Source organism: Mesoplodon mirus, assembly GCF_964341445.2.
Source record: "Mesoplodon mirus genome assembly, chromosome: 3".
Lineage (NCBI taxonomy): Eukaryota > Metazoa > Chordata > Mammalia > Artiodactyla > Ziphiidae > Mesoplodon > Mesoplodon mirus.
The window spans coordinates 95,345,664-95,362,630 of record NC_138978.1 but is presented as its reverse complement, the minus strand read 5'-3'; the positions used below and the strand labels follow the sequence as shown (position 1 = coordinate 95,362,630).

The 16,967-nt window shown below is 41.4% G+C and overlaps 1 protein-coding gene across 5 annotated transcripts in view; it reads right to left on the bottom strand.

The window, feature by feature from the left end:
* Window positions 1-10,878, bottom strand: part of CDC14A (cell division cycle 14A) — a 172,881-nt gene extending 162,003 nt beyond the window's left edge. For 3 of the 5 annotated variants that reach the window (XM_082614086.1, XM_082614089.1, XM_082614085.1), the window contains exons 1-2: window positions 10,426-10,878; window positions 9,470-9,560 (exon numbers count right to left, since the gene is read on the bottom strand). In XM_082614086.1, the coding sequence (XP_082470212.1) occupies window positions 9,470-9,560; window positions 10,426-10,762 (428 nt within the window). In that variant the 5' untranslated portion in view covers window positions 10,763-10,878. Of the gene's footprint in view, window positions 1-9,469; window positions 9,561-10,358 lie in introns of all 5 variants that reach the window. The other 2 variants (XM_082614090.1, XM_082614087.1) reach the window with 1 other exon arrangement.
* Between the last annotated feature and the right edge of the window lie 6,089 nt (window positions 10,879-16,967).

Here is a 16,967-nt window from a genome sequence, read left to right as displayed (position 1 = left end):
TTCATCTGCAAAAGTACCGCCTTCTTCCATTTAATCCTTCTAAGCTATACACCAGGTCAAATCTGGGGAAAGATATCCGACATCACATTTTACTAGCTTTGGGTACAAAATTGAACTAAGTAGACAAAATTGACAAAGATAATCTAAGAAGGAAAGGACAGTGAGGGGGATGGAGAATGGCGAGGTCATCTGCCTCTCTAGAGCAAGGAAAGGTTGGGAGCACCCATCTCCACAGTCTCCCCCACCCCACCGCCTGCATCTTTATTACTGGCTTGCTCCCAATGTGAACTGCTCCAGAAGTAACCCCCAATCTAAAAAGACTCACCCCAACTAAGCACCATCCCAACTCCTTTTTTGCTTAGCAGCCCCTTCAATTCTATCTGAGAGTTTTGCCAAGTTAAAATCATTCTAAACCTTTACTTTTGGGTTTTCTAGAGCTGTAGGCAATCTGCTAAAGGCCATATAAAATAAAACACATTTGACACTAGTTAAAGCATCTGGCAGAACAGGAAATGCACTATTTTAAAGCCCACTCTTCACAGCTCCCTAGAAAAGACCTTTTAACCCTTTTCTTTATCACACACTTAGAAAAAAATAAAATGTTTTTAGCATTTCAGATTAATTCAGCTGCAGATGATCAATAATTTGATTACCAGGACTAATATAAATGCTGTATATATTTCACACTGTCTTAAAAGGAAGATAAATGTATAGAATAAGAATCAGTTATACAAGGATCCCCAATTCAGAAATCTCAATCTGGAATATAAGTGAGAATCACAAGTAAGCCAAAAAACAAAGTCACATTGCTTTTTCTAAAGCCTGTCACAAACCCATGCCCTTTAGCGATGTTTATAAGACACTCTCAGACTCGGCTGGAGTCTATTTAGCCTTATTTTGTATAAAATGTGATATCTAGTTCCTATGCCCATAGTATATTAGACTCATCAGACAGATCATAGGCAGGAGGCAGCTATTGGCAGCTGGTACCTTGATAGTAATGTCAAAAGCTAATCCAACAGTATGTACCACCTAGAAAGTATTCATGGTAGTCATCAACAAAAACTGACTGAATAAGTTAAAACCACTAAAAGACAAAAGACATTTAACAAGCAGGCACCATCTGCTACATAAGCAGAGATCCTTTTATTCCTTAGGAGCTCCTAAAACTATCCCTGAATTACAGTGAAACTGTACAACCAATGTATTCATAATAATAGAGTCTGAGTATTACAGAAAAAAAGCAAATCATAATCAGTAAATTCTTTAACAAGGCAAAAATGTACATTCATTTTAGGAAGGTTTCCATAAATTACAAAACTGCTTTGATATTTTAAGATGTGATTTTCTAACTCTTTGTAGAAGCTGCCCCAGTGAAATGCCACATTCCCCGACAAGATAAATGCATTACAAGAGTATATCCATCAAGGAGAGCAAATCTGAAATAAACCATCTTTTCTGGTTCTCAAAAGAAAATTAAATTTTATAAGAAAAGAAGTCCAAACTAGAAAATTCTTTAATTTGTCAATAGGACGTGATTGTCTTTAAGACCAAAATATTAAACTAATAAATTAATAAATGAAACATTTAATTCAAAAACTCTAGTTCACACAAACTATTTTCCATAAAGGAATTTCTATCAATCACAAGTAATAGTGATCCTTTACTAGATGTTTCCAAGTTGTCGAGGACCGGGACTGTTATATCCTTTAATAAATACGGCAATATTTTTGATGGTTCTCATTCAACATCTGATTCTTTGGTGGTCCTGGAAGTATTTAGGCGATTAACAAAACCAACTTTTTTTTTTTTTTTTTTTTTTTTTTTGCGTTACGCGGGCCTCTCACTGTTGTGGCCTCTCCCGTTGCGGAGCACAGGGTCCGGACGCGCAGGCTCAGCGGCCATGGCTCAGGGGCCCAGCCGCTCCGCGGCATGTGGGATCTTCCCGGACCAGGGCATGAACCCGTGTCCCCTGCATTCCACACTTAAGCCCAACTCAAATCAGTGAGCCAGAAAGGAACTTGAGATCAGCTGTCCCACCCACCTCCCCAGATTTTAAACAAGTAAATATCTAAATATCCAGGGCAGACATTGTCTATTTTCTGCTGAAAGATCACAAAACACAAAGACTCCTCGTCCACTTTCATTATAGACCCCCCTTTTTTACTTCTCTTCGCCATCCCCAAAATAAAACAAGGCAACAAAAAAGGCAGCTCCTCCATCTGATTTACAGACATGGCCTACTTTAAGGTGTCCCTTTCTCCCAATCACCCAAGTCAGAAACCTTGAGCTTAACCTTCAACTCCCCCACCCCCTCATCTGGTCAGTCACAAATATAGTCACTCCATCCTCTCTAGCCTCTCTCCCACCGGGCCTTTCTGTTCCCATTGCTACAACCATAAACCAGCCTGGCCACAGACAACAGACACCCCACCTCCTAGCCATGGGAGTACTCGTCCTAAGCAGAGCTCTGCTCCGTCTCCCTGTCATTCATAAACCAGCAGAACTGAGATCCAAACAGCTTTCCATAGGCCAGTCCCCAACCATGTTTTCAGCCTCACCTGTGATCTCTCTGCACTGCAAGTATTTTGCCTCACCTGGCAGAATCTTGCTATTTCCCCAACACTGAAATCTTTCTTTCCTCCTTCTTCACTCACTCATTCATTCAGCTAAAATTTCTTGTACACCATCTCTATGCCAGGCACTGTGCTGGGTATAGGGATACAGTGGTGAGCAAAAATAGGCAGTACATGTCCTCACGGAGATCATAAAATTTACTCTTTTGCTCTTACACACCCTTCAAAAGCTAGTTCAAATATCATAGCCTTTATATGTCTTCCGTTCTTAGATTTCTAATATGTACGTTTACAGCTTTTGTCATATGTTGCCTTGCAGTGTATTGTTTCCACTTCCTTCTGTATGTATCTGTGTCTCCCCAAAGCATTAGCACAGTGCTCTGCACCAAAATCTATCCCATCTAAATGTTAAGTTTTCTCTATTTCCAACCGCTTACAACTTTCTTTTAAATTTTGCTTTCTTCACTTCCCATAAAAATGTGTCAAGTCTTTTTTTCTTTTTCTTTGTTTTTTAAGCACAAAGGTATATTAAACAGTGGCTAAGTAAAGATCATTTACTTTCAGCTTTGGAATGTGTTTATGAACTTACAAATGAGAACATCTGATGTCTTAGGGATCTACTTCAAACACAATAATGAAGCTGCCCTGTGGTGACTTGGCCGACAAAGAACTTGGACGGCAGACAGCTCCTTATTGGACTCTCGTACAGTCCATTCGGATCCCTCTCTCAGGCTGCCCTTTTAAGACTAGCCCTGTCAGTTTTTAACTGAGTCCTCAGCACCTCCGTTAAATTTTGCATTTTCACCAGGCTTATCTCAAGCAAACTGAAAGAACTGAGTAACAATTTGTCCTTATGAAGAGCAGAGACTGACTGCCCACTGTGAATGCCTAGGAGGTCAAAACAGCAACTATTTAAATATCAATATCCTGAAAGTAACAGTTGACTCCAGTGGGTCACAGAATTAAGAACTGACCAGTGAATGTATACAGATATGTCTATTTCCTCATCACGTACACAGCATAGTACTCCTGGTTATGTACACAGGTGTACACATACACAAGCACACACCTAAAACTCATGTGTTCAAAACAGAGAGTGGAAAAAGTGGCCCTGAACAATACTGGGTTACTTCTGCAAGGTTAGGATGGGAGGAAGGAGAAAAGGGGAAGAAAGTAGAAACCTATACCATCTTTTAAAAGCTAAAGAGTTTTCCAAGTCTTTAGGAGAATTCTATGTAGAAATCATTACATCTTACGTTACACCAGTTAAGCAGCAAGAACATTTCACCAGACAGCCTGCAAAAAGTTTTCACAGCCTTATAAAAACTGGGCTTCTTTTGTTCTCATCTCTCCTATTAATATATAACGATAATTAACTCAATTTACTTTCTCTCTCCTTTTTAGGCGGGGCAGTCCACTGAAAGGAGAAAAAGCAAAATTACACCCACAAAAGTGGAGCCGTGGAAAAACATTTTAATTACTATCACACATTCCCAGATACAGCCTGCACACAAATTTGTGAACACAACGTCAGCAGCACATTTACTGCCAAAGCCATCACCACCCAAGTTAGAAGGGCCACGTGAGCCAGGGAGGGGCAAAGCTGTTCTTCACCCTCTCCCCAGCCTCAGGCTCAGGACAACTGGGAACTTGCTGGAAGCATAAGAGCAAGACTTCAGGGCAAATTTACTAGCTCAATGACCTTAGGCTCTGCATAACCCTCTCTGGGCCTCAGTTTCCTTACCTATAAAGTGGTGATAATAATAGCACCTAACTCCTAGGGTTGCTCTGAAGATTGAGTCAATGTGTATAAAGGATATAGAACATTGCCTGTCACAGGACTATAAATATCTGTTTATATCATAGCAATTTATAATGAAAGCTAAGGTACCAAATGATGGCCCTAAGGCTCTTATAAGATCACATATCTGTGTATGTATATATGTGCTTAGATGGCATTCAGCTGTCCGTTAAATAAACCTACTTGTTACACATTAAATTTAAAATAAAAATTGAAAAACCAAAAGTGTTTCTTCCTACCTCTATCTAACCTAAATATCCATTTCCACAAGTATTTTCGGGCAAGAGAAGTTTTTCTGTATTTCTCTCAAAGATGTCCTAGGCTCACATTTCAACTCAAACCTATGCTACAGGCTACATAAAAGAAATCATTCTTCTATAAATTACTTATCCAAAAATTCCCGGCTGTATTAATATCAGCCTGCTTTAATAAAGTTTAAATGAAAATTAAACATTTTAAATTATTTAAATTTTCAAGTTAGCTAATTAGTCCTCATTAGAGGCTGCTCATTCTTCCATGATAAAACATTTGGTGAAATCCTTTGAATCGTTTCAGAAACTGCTTAATATTCAGTCCCCAGAGTATGACCATGCAGGGTTCTCTCCTGCATTTTCAATACCTTTCCTTTGCAAACGCAAGGAGAGAAGAAATGAAAATGGACAAGCCCTCTACACTCTGCTTTATAGCAAACTGGCTTTCTATGCATAAACATCCAACCCTACACCCATCACCGTTAAGGGGGGCACACAAAGGTTATAACAATTAACATATTTGATTTTGCTAACTTTTGAGCCAAAAAAAATTTGAGCCAAGTTATAAAAAGTAAGCCTCTATTTAGATTACACGGCCCAATTCCAAAACCAAAGAACTAACCTTTCTGGAGGGTTGTACATTATTTGTAGCTTAATCACATACAGACAAATCTTTGAAAGGCTCCCTTTTTATGGGGCTATTTTTTTCCCACAAGTGTGTTAGTCTATACGCTAATGTTAATTCTGATCTGTGAAGTCATAAACCAAGGACAAATGTATGCTTATTATCAACCACATTTTACTAAAACTGCTCAGGCCTTTATATTAATGTGATAAATTCTGTTTAAAAATCAAGGAGAAAATTCAGACTTTCATTTCTAATAGACAGCCTGACCTCATAAGGCCACTTTGTTAAATTTTCTCCACCAGCTTCTCAGAAGGTTGCCATTTCAATCATAATGCACTAATGTCTCTCCATAACTAAATAAACCTCTGCACAAAACACAGCTGTGTCCAGAATGCCCACAGCCTAATATTTAAAGAGTCTACTTCCTGATTCAAAAATAATAGTTGCATTTCCAGGGTGATAATTTAGCCAGAAAGGCAGTATTTCACTTATACATTCAGCAAATAAGTACACAGATACAGGGCTGTACAAGGCCTGTGTGATTATGTATACTAATATTCCCCTTTCCTTAGAGACATGTACAATCTGATATGATAGTCAAGGTTTTCCTCACCGTAAGCCATCCTCCATAGAAGAACCCAGATATTACTCATCCTTCAGGGGCTTTATAGTCTCTCTCATTCAATACCTCCCTGAAGTGGAGCTGAAGAGATAGATTGCACCACTTCTGTCACTCTCCCCTTTCTTCTCTCTCCTTCAGTATTTGTCCACCTCTTTGGCTGCTTATTTCCACCTCTTTCCCTTGCTCCTCTCATCCTGGTCATGCTTATGAAATACAGGCCTTGATATTTTCTCTTTCTCCCCAGAAATCACATCATTCTCATGGCTTTATCATCTCTTTGGGGAAAATTCCCACATTTAAGGACTTCAAATTTATGTGATATCCAACACTGACATACACATCCCTTAAATTCCTTAATTCCAACCTGACCAACATGGAATGCCTGATCTCTCCACTAAAGCCAATTCTTCTGCCCTACTTCTTATTTCAGTCAATGGCCCCAGCAGGTTCACCGTGACCCAGGCTGTCTTAAAGACTTCTTTGACCCCTCTTTTTCCTCAGCACCCCACCAACCCACCCACCTGATCTGTTCCCAAGTCACATGGATTCAGAGCCCTTCTTTCCATGACCATGGCCACTAGTCCTAATCTAGGCACTTATTTCTCCCCACCAAACATTTCGGAATTTTTCTAAGTGGGCTCTACCTCCTCTCTAATCCATCTTAAGTGATGATAGCATCATATTAATTTTTTGAGAGAGGATATATGTACTCTGGAACCGGAGGCCTTGGTTTTAAATTCCAGGTCTGCTACTTCTTACTTCTGTGACCTTGGGCAAGCTACCTAAACTCTCTGTACCTTACTCTCGTCATTTGCACACTAAGGATGGTAATAGTAGCTGCCTCAAAACTGTTGTGAACATAAAATAAATTAATAGTTGTGGGGCACCTAGAACAGCATCTGGCATGCATTTAAATGCTCAATAAATGTTTGCCATTATTGCAGTCATACCCTGGACTGCCCCCAGATCCTCAAGAGAGTCCCATGGCATACCATGCTGCATTCAATCTGCCCAGCTGACCTTTCAGCTTCATATCACACAGCCCCACTTGAACCTGTACACACACCAGGCAAATCGGAGGTCTTACTATTCCCTGAACACGCGCCAGAGCCTCCCTCCTCATCCTCGCTGTTCCCACTTCTGGGATCTCTCCTCTCATATCTCTGTCCATCCTTCAAGCCAGTCTTAACTCCTTCATGAAGCCTTTTCTGAACCCCTCAACCAGAAGTGCTCCCCAATGCCCATGAATTCCTCCCAGCACAGGGGTTATGTTACTCTATGGCAGTTATGTTTTCTCTCCGTCTCACTGCAGTCCTGTCTTTCTCCCTGCAGGTTTGGAGCTCCATGAAGGTAACATATGCATCCATCATCCGTGTATTCACTACATCCTCTAGCCCTGTGAAATATGTTGAGGTGACAAAAAAATGGCGTTGTGGGTGATCAGAACCATAGCCACTACTGTGGCATAGTAGTTAGGCACCTCAAATAAAAAGAAATACACACTCTGCCCAGACTGGAGTCCTCATCATAGTTTTGAATGACATCAAAACTCACAATATAAATTGGATGGTCTCTCCAGCAAGTCTTTCTTTACAGGACACCAGAAATACAGTAGAATCAATATAAGAAGAATGTGATTTGTAGCCCTATCCTAAATACTAACATTAAAATCACACAAAAAATTTTCCTCATATATCAATATTAGGATCAAAAAACCACTGAGTACTGTGTTTAGTTGACTAAACGTAATTTTCTGCTAGATCTATCATCTAGCAATCCCAAGAGAAGCAACTTAGATCTCAATGCCTGGAGCTTGTTCAGTGACACATTAACTTCTGGCACATCACTGAAGAATTAAACATAATGGCATATACACAGTCCCTACCCTCGGACTCATGAGAGGTCCCCAAACCCTACACCCAGAAAAAGAGGGCGATAACAATGGACATTCCCAACAATAGAACGAACACTCCATAAACACTGCTGGCAGTGACATCATCCAGGTACCAGAGGTCAGAGAGCAGGCAGTGCAGTACTCCATGCTATCTAGGAGCAGAGCTGTAATCTGACACCAGGGATTTAGACCTCTTTGCCCAGCAACTCTGGGCATTCATGAGCAGCAGCAAAGGGCTCTTTCATTCCCACTTTCACTTCAGCCATTCAAGGAGCATCCTGCTCCCAGCACCGCTAAGAGAAATGTCCTGAAGACATCAGTTTCAAGAATCCCTATGATGGGGCTTCCCTGGTGGCGCAGTGGTTGAGAGTCCGCCTGCCAATGCAGGGGACACAGGTTCGTGCCCCGGTCCGGGAAGATCCCACATGCCGCGGAGCGGCTGGGCCCATGAGCCATGGCTGCTGAGCCTGTGTGTCCGGAGCCTGTGCTCCGCAATGGGAGAGGCCACAACAGTGAGAGGCCCGCGTACCGCAAACAAAAAAAAAAAAAAAAAAAAAAAAAAAATCCCTATGATGAAGTGAAATTAAAGAATGTTTTCCCTCAAATAAAAGATATACTCTTGAAGTTTGAGGATACTCTCACTCTTCCAATACCTGGTGGTACCCACAAATCCTTTGGCAGAACTGCCAAAATCCCTCTTAACAGGACAAGTCCTAGGAAGCTTACTAAGTAACTATGGTTCATTTAACTATGTTCATTTAATTGCACGTTTGGTTAAGAAAACAAGAAGGTAAAATTAAATGTTTGTTAGAATATGTTGGACAACTCTGAAATACTAGCTCTTTTAATAAAAAGACATAATTAAGTCAACTCAGCCTTCTTATTCCTTATTATATGTTGCTTTTATTAAGTAGAGATTTATCTCTCTTTAATTAAGTTTTTACTATACTATACGATATCTTTTTCCTGTAGATCAATGGTCTTTCACAGAAAACAGTTCCCTACTTGTATCTTACACTCTCAAATCCTAATCCCACAGAGGCACAGTAAACAAAGAATGTAAATTAGCACTCCTATACCACTTCCTCAAAGGCAAAAATAATAATACTGTGAAGTTTGGGGCACCCAAATAAAATAACTCAATAATTTACCACACAGATAAACTCTTACTCATAGATATGGCTTGGATACAGCTATCTCCAGCTAAGTGTGTCCCACTTTTCAAATATGAGCTGCACAAACAAAAACATCCTGAGATACAACAGAAGCCTTGTGAACTGTAAAGCTGAAGCACCTATAATACACACACTGCCCTGTACTCTGTAGGTGCTCCAATAAATACTCCATGACTGATTCACAGGCCTACTACAGAATCTGGCAAGGACAGAGGGTGCGTCTCCCTGGTCCTGCTCTGGGGAGTGTTAGGAATCTACGGTTGCAGTTTATTGTGGTGGTAGGAAGAACTAATATAGATAGAGGTCTAAAAGGAATGAGGTGACGGTAGGTTCAAATTATGTTAACTTTCCCTGCACCTCTCCCCAAGCATCTGAGCCTAAAGAAATTGGATTTGTTGCTTGCACCACTGGGGGAAGGTGAATAAAACTGCCATAAAGGTGCATAGCATTTCCTCACCAAAGAGCCAACAAACTAAATGGTTGAGAAAAAAAAGAAAAAAAGAAAGAAAGAAAGAAACTTACTTTTCATAGACCAGCTCCTCATCGATGGAGAAATAGTGGGTATTTACTGTGCTTTTTGGTCTATTCCTTAAAGTAGCAAAATATAACCGATCTGAAAGACAAGTTTAAAAGACAGGAGAAAACATATGAGAAGTAGGGAAGCTGGGGGCAAGGGGGGTTGCTAATGCAACAAGATTAAAATAACAATCGCCACCCATTATTTAAAGACCCCATTAACACATGGAATTCTTGCAGAGCCCCGATCTCTCCCACAAAGCGACAGAGATCCAAGAGCATACCAGTTAGAGAGAGAAAAGGGCCCGACTGAGGAACTCAGCAGCGGGCAGTGCTCCCATATCCCCCTTGTTCAGGCCAGCGGGAGCAGCTAGAAGCTGAGGGTACCCGTAGCACTGGAGATACAAGTTTGGTTCAGAAATCTCCACACCTCAGCAGCTGCGGAAGGGAAAGGGAGAGGCCAGAGGCGAGCCTCTCCCCTGCAGCTCCGGAGACTTCAAGAAGAGGAAGGGAGGAGAGACGGGGTGTGTGTCTGGAGATGTCCCGAAAACCGAGTCCAGCAGTAGCAGGATAAAGGCAACCGAAAGGATCCTCCGGATCCGCACGAGCCGCTGCATGCAGGAGCCCGGCAGAGGCCGGCGCCGTCCCATTATCGGGCGGGGAGGCCTTCCGAGAGTGCTGCAGAGGGAACGAGGGACGCAAGAAAGAGAGAGAAGCCGGAAGCAGGGGGTCCTCGGGGAGAGGATAGTACCGAGGGGACGAGAGCCCGCGCAGCGACCGCAATACGCTGGGGGCCCAGGAAGAAGCCGGAGACAGTGGTTGGGACGTTGGGACGAGAAGTGAAAAGAGTTGGGGGCGACGGAGGGTTGGAGGATGCGGGGCGGCTGCTCCTCACCTTTCATGAACTCGCAAGCCCCGATTAGTTCCCCTGACTCCGCTGCCATCTTAAGCGAGATACGCACGGGGGAGGGCTGGGTCCTGGCCAGCTGAGGTCAGCCGCCCCCGGGGGCTTCCCCACTGCCCAGGAGCCGGGAAGCTTGCAGTCCCGAACACCGAGCCCGCCCGAGAGAGGCAGCAGGAGCCGAAGGCGGAGGCGGCTGGGGGGTCAGCGCGCAGGGCGCCCCGGGGACATTCCGTGGGGAACCCGAGCACCCTCCGAGCGGGGCGCACACGCCCCGGTCTGTGGCCACTCCGCTTCGGACCCGGCTGCTGCCGCTGCTCCGCCGCCGCCGCGCCTGGGAAACGCACACCAGCTCTCACGGCCGGGCAAAGTCTTCCCCCGGCTCCCAAAGGGATCATGGAGGAGGAGACTTCTGGCCCCGATCGCGCCCGTGGCTACTCGTGCGGCAGCGGGCAGGACTCTGGTGCCCGCCGGCTGGCAGCAGCTGCTCCGGCTCCTCCTTTGCCACCTTCTTTCAGCAGCAACTCTTCCTCCTCCTCCTGCCCCTGGGACCGCCCCCAGACCTTCCTCCCCGCCCTCCCTCTGCCCCCTCCACTTTCACGGCTCCGCGGCCATCCCTTAAAGGGACAGCGCCGCTCCTTTCTCCGCGCCCGCCCCGCGCCCTAGTTACCAACCGCCCCGCGGATCACTAAGAGCCGGTTGCTAAGGCTTTGTTGCCGTCCACCAATTGCTGTACGGGAAACGCGGCCCTGGGCCTTGAGCAGCCAGGCGGGGCCTTCAGACCAGAAAGTTATGAATGAAACGGTGGAGTTGGGAGTGATCCCGGAGGGCACTGCAGCGGCTTCGCAGGCAAGAATAAGCCCGCGCCCCTCCGTTTTCTGCACCCCCTTAGTCTTCTTCCTATTCCAGATTTTTCGTCTCTGTCTCTCTCATTCTCTACCTCTCTCGCCCCACTCACCCTTGTTCTTCTAAACTCTTGCATGCGCGCGTGCACACACACACACACACACACACACTCTTAAAGATCTCAGAACTCCGTGCCCCACCTTACCTATAGCTAATCTTTCAACCAACCGCCATCCTCACCACTGACAGATCTCTATCTTTATTTTTAAAAAAGCCCTACCTCCTAGCTCAGAAGAACACCTACTGGTTTCCTCTACACTTATTGGACTCTGAGTTAACTTGTGCTTTGTTCTCACTGGGTAAAACGTTCCCATCCGGTTCCCCACGTCCTCTCATTTGGGTCGCTGCTGTGGCCGCAAAATCATCACAAATACCTAACCTTTCTGTGGCTCTGGTGTTGGAGGGGGGCGGGGCGGAGGAGCGAGGCCAGCCAGGGGGGGAGGGGAGGGAACAGGGGAGAGGGAAGAGGGCCACTTGTCCACGGGGAAAATTATCACAAAAGAATATCTTTACACAGCCTTAGCTGAAGCGCTGCAGGGAGTGGTTCATCTCAAAGAAGCCCTTGACTTGTTTCTGTGAGGCTTCTCGTACAGCTCGAACAACTTTAAAGCAGGGTGTCCTACCGGTGTGCCTAATTAGAGAGCAGTCCCTTCCATATGAAAATGGCGCTACAGACCCATCACCGGAAGAGCATGCGCTCTGAGTGGTTTCTCCAGAAACAGACAGGGATTTGTGCCAGCCTTCGGTTTCGCAGTCGTTTGTTTACCTCTTGGAGAAAGGGGGCGCGCAAGAGAAAGAGTCCACTGACTTTGAAGGAGCGCTCTGAGGTCAGCGAGTAAAGCTCAATCTATTGGTCTCAACCCGTTAGCTTTGCTGGCTCTCCAAAAAGCTAAAGAGCCCACAGAAAAATGATAAACAAATATTACTTAGATATTCAGAAAAAATATTCTGAACATATCAGTAATTCTAATCGAACATGCCCTTGCAAGACAGTTAAAAGAAAACCTATCCTGACATCCAAATCTTTAAACTCCAAGGTAAGAACCATATAAATTTAAAGCTGGAAGAATCACCAAAGACGACCTCCTACCATCCCCTAATCTTCCCACAAGGAAAGACTATCTCAAAAGAGTTTTTAAAACCGTAAAAGTCCTGAAAATATGAGTTGTCATGAGTGTTCCACTCTGCTGAGATGCAGTCCATGTTTTCCAGGCCCCTGGCCATGGCTATGGAATTCTAAAGAATGAAGTATCTCTAAATGTATTGTCCACACTCAACAATTCTTCGAATTTTGCCTGATATTTACTCCCACAAATCGTGTGAAAACAATCATGTTAGCCAATTCATATTATTTTGTTGAAAAGTCCCAACTGAGACTTTATATGTAACAGTTATGGAAAAGCAAAGTGTATGAATGTCTCGATAAACTTACCCACTTTGTTTAAAAAACCTAATTCAATGATGGCAATCTATTTCCAAATTTTATGATGTAAAATTCGTGTAGAACCTAAATTCTCTTAACAAATTTCCTAACAAGTTTTCATCCAAGTGTTGGATTAGAAAAACTGCTTTAGAAAAAGAAGCCCAGGTTGTCATTCAACACATAAACTTTTAATTTTACTAAGTAAATAGACTAATGAAAAGAACTCTAAATCTATACGTTCAGAGAAGTCAGATTTAATTAAACACCTCTTGTTATTTTCTGAAATGAATTTACAAAAACATTTTCTTTCATATAATTCTCCTGCTTAGAAATTTTGGTCATGAGGAGTGAATTATGACCTGAACAAATAGAAGTCCTTAAAATTAAGAACTCAAAATGATAAAGTTTATTTTTCCTTAGCATATTTACAGTATGAGTATTACAATGAAATTTTTGAAGTTGTTAAGACTTTATAATGTTTTTTTTTGAAGCTCAATGAAAGGAAAATAAGTGATTGTCAGTATAATCAAATCTCTCTAAACCAAAATCTGCACAACCTAAATGGTATAAAAAAAATCCTACAAGAAAAATTATGAACAAGATAGTGCGCATACAGCACACATACATGTCAAGGTTCTAATGAGATCATAAAATACTATATTCTCTCAAATCATGAGGTCAGAGTTCCTATTGGTTGTAGTTTCTACATGAAGTCATGTAGTTGTGCATGACTTCACAGTCTATGGAGGAAGATACGGAAAAAAACTTTCCAATCACTCAGAATAAATGTTAGGAACTGACTTTTATCTTAACAATAAAGAATGGTGTTGCACACATAAAGAAAATACTAGGAGAATAAAGATTTCACTCAACTGCAGAAAGGGAAGGTAATGTTATACAGAGAAATTTAGTTAAATATAGGGCTTCCCTGGTGGCGCAGGGGTTAAGAATCCACCTGCCAACGCAGGAGACACGGGTTGGAGCCCTGGTCTGGGAAGATGCCACGTGGAGTGGAGCAACTAAGCCCGTGCGCCACAACTACTGAGCCTTCGCTCTAGAGCCCCCTCGCCTAGAGCCCGTGCTCCGCAACAAGAGAAGACAACACTGCAATGAGAATCCTGCACACCGCAACGAAGAGTAGCCCCCGCTCACCACAACTAGAGAAAGCCCGTGCGCAGCAACGAAGACCCAATGGAGCCTAAATTAAATAAATTAATTAAAAAAAAAGAAATTTAGTAAGTATAGAAGTGTCTCAAGTTTGAGAATGACAACATATATTCTAACTCTGCAAACATACGTAGCTTGAATCCTGCCTCCAGTGCCCTGAGGGCAGTCTGCAGCCTAAGCTCATGCACCTGGAAAGCTAGAAAACTCACTGCTAGAGGCAGCTCTAAAATATGTTGTCACCCTCTGGTTCTAATTCTGCCCCTTAAGGCTGTGCTGAACTCCCTTAGTTACTCTTGCATATGACAACTCTTCAAAAATACAAAGGCAGCTCCCTTGGACCACTTCTTCCCCCTTGGTATTTCCCAGATTAAAATCTCCATTTTCTTCAACCTTTTCTTAAATTACATAGCTTCAAGCCCTGCTGTCCAGTCACCCTCTTTTCCAATTTGTCTGCATCCCTCATAAAGTGTGTCCCAGAACTGAATGCAGGCCTGTGGTGACCTGGTGTGACTAGTTCTGAGATCAGAAAAAAAAAAGCACTGATGAAAATTCAGATGGGAACAAAAGCACTGAAAAACATAAAAGAACTAAGTTTTATTATTTAGTTTCAGTTTTATTATTTAGTTCTCTCGTTGGAAGAGGGGGGAAAAATGTTGCTCAGGATAGTCAAAGGCCTGACAGCTGTGATATTTACATATTCTATTCTTTTAAAATTATCTTCATTTCTCAGAATATCTGATTTTAACATGCTCTTTTAGTTGTTTGTTCAGTCATGATGATGTTATCTTAGCAAATAAAAGGGAATATAGAATACATACTTTGAATTCTTTCTAAAAATCAATTTTCAGTTTAACTATGAACCAAGGGGCAGTAGAAAACTACACTGCTGAGTAATTTGAAATTCAAAGTAATTTGAATTGTTTAAATATTTTGATAAATTGCTTATATAATGCCAAAAATAATTTAAAGCAGCTTTTAGTAAAATATATATGCAAAAAAAGTCATTACAAGCCTGTCCCAATCTGATGAGAATGTATACAAAAGTGAATAATGGCAGAAAACAATTGAGGTTTATTATTATAGAGTATTATTATATTATTATATATTTTATATTATTATATTATATATTAATTATATATTAATATATATTATATTGTATATTATTATTATATTATTATAGAGTATTATTATTATTATGGAGTATTATAATAGTATTTTTTAAATGATCATTTAGTTTTCTTTTACAATTAAAGATTCAAATCCAGAATGAGAATTCTGCCCTTGTTTTTCAGCTCATCTACTCTGCACTCATCCTGTTTGTAAAAACAACCTTCCCAAAGGAACCCCAAGCCATTATTGTTCTCCCCTGTTCCTGTCAGTATCTGATTCATGAAGCTTCCTTGAAAAATGGGGAAGAATGGAGTTTTCTACTTTATTATCGTCACTGCCAAATATGTTACACATGGATTGTTGAAAATCTGAGTGCAATAAAAGGAATAGTAACCAAAAACAAAAAAACAAAAAAAGCCATTACAGTACAAAAAGAATACCAAAAATTTGTAGACAACATGACTGCCCACAGATGCTAAGATCTTGGCCTGACCTAGCCATATTCTGCATCACACTAATTCTGTTTAAGGATTTCAAGCCAGAATCAAAGACAATAAAAACCAGAAGGGACCTGGAAGATCAGCTAGGTCCAGTTTTCAAACAGACTCCATGGAGTCTAAGGTAGCAAGAGACCCCACATGGGGTTGGGGGTGGAGAAGGAAAGATGAGCAGGCAGGGCTTTTACAAAATATTTCATTTGTAAAAGAGTATGTGTCAAAATAGAGGAAAGAAAAGAGAAGAAACTGAGGTCCACAGTTGGTAATCAATTTTCCAAAGTTATGTAGCTTATTAGTGGTAGACTCAAGACCAGTATTCATTATTTGCTCTAATACCAGCAATCTTTTCTCAGTTTTCCCCTAACTTAGCTTATCTAACATAGTTTAGTTCATAGGTTCTGAAACTTTTTAGATGATAAAGTATCAAGCAATATAATGTATATTAATAACTTTTTTCTTCAAAATTTTAGAGAAAATGATTTAAACTCAGAATGAAAAAATAAAAGATGCTTCATTATCTGCCACTGCTATTATTGTCATGTGGCTTCTATAAAAATCTGAATTATTTTTCCACTTCTGTGGTTTATTAATAGTATACCAGCATTCTACAGAACATAGCTTAAGAAATACTGTTTTAGTGAACGTTAAATAATTCGATAATCATCTCATCCTTGACTAGCGCAGCCAGGAAAGAATGATGTAGTTTTAGAAAGTAAAAGAAAGTTCCATGGGCAGGTCAGTATACATACGATTGCTCAATTTATTAACCACTTTGCTACATTTTTCAAAGAGGCTAAAATGTGGTTTTTAAATTTACATAGTTTATCCATCTACATTTATCTGTCATTTCTACGCTTTTTGGAGAAGAAATGAAGAAGTGAACCTTTTTTTCTCCAAGAATATAGAAAATAATATTCCTCACACCACTCCTTGCCCTCCTCACCACTGCCTCAACTTACCACCACCCCTTTACCATTGCCCTGTTAAGAAATATCATTAGTGAGCTCACGTTTTAATCTTGTTTCCATGTTCACTCCCACATGCACATTTAATACATGCCCCTACTATACTCTGTATATGTTTCTATCAGGAAAATAATAGTTGAGTTTTATCGAAAATCAAGCAGAGCAATTTATACCTCAGGTCTCACATCAGTTGCCTATGAGGTAGGTACTATGATTACTCCCATTTTACAGTTGAGGAAACTGCCACAAAACAGATGCTCACGGAATATTTGGAGAATAAATAAATAAATGAGTAATTAAAATGTTGGGAGTTGATCTCTACTACCAGGCTCTATTCACATTGTCATTTCTTACCTATCTTTCCTGCAGTTAATCTTATAATTATATTTTTGTCCATAATTGTGAAAATAAAAATGAATTTCATAGTAAAAAAAAAAAAGTTGGGAGGTGAACTTATGTGAATCACTTGGATATGTAAATTAGTTATATCTGTAACCTAGAGTAGTGGAAAAAATACTGGATTTATAATCAGAAG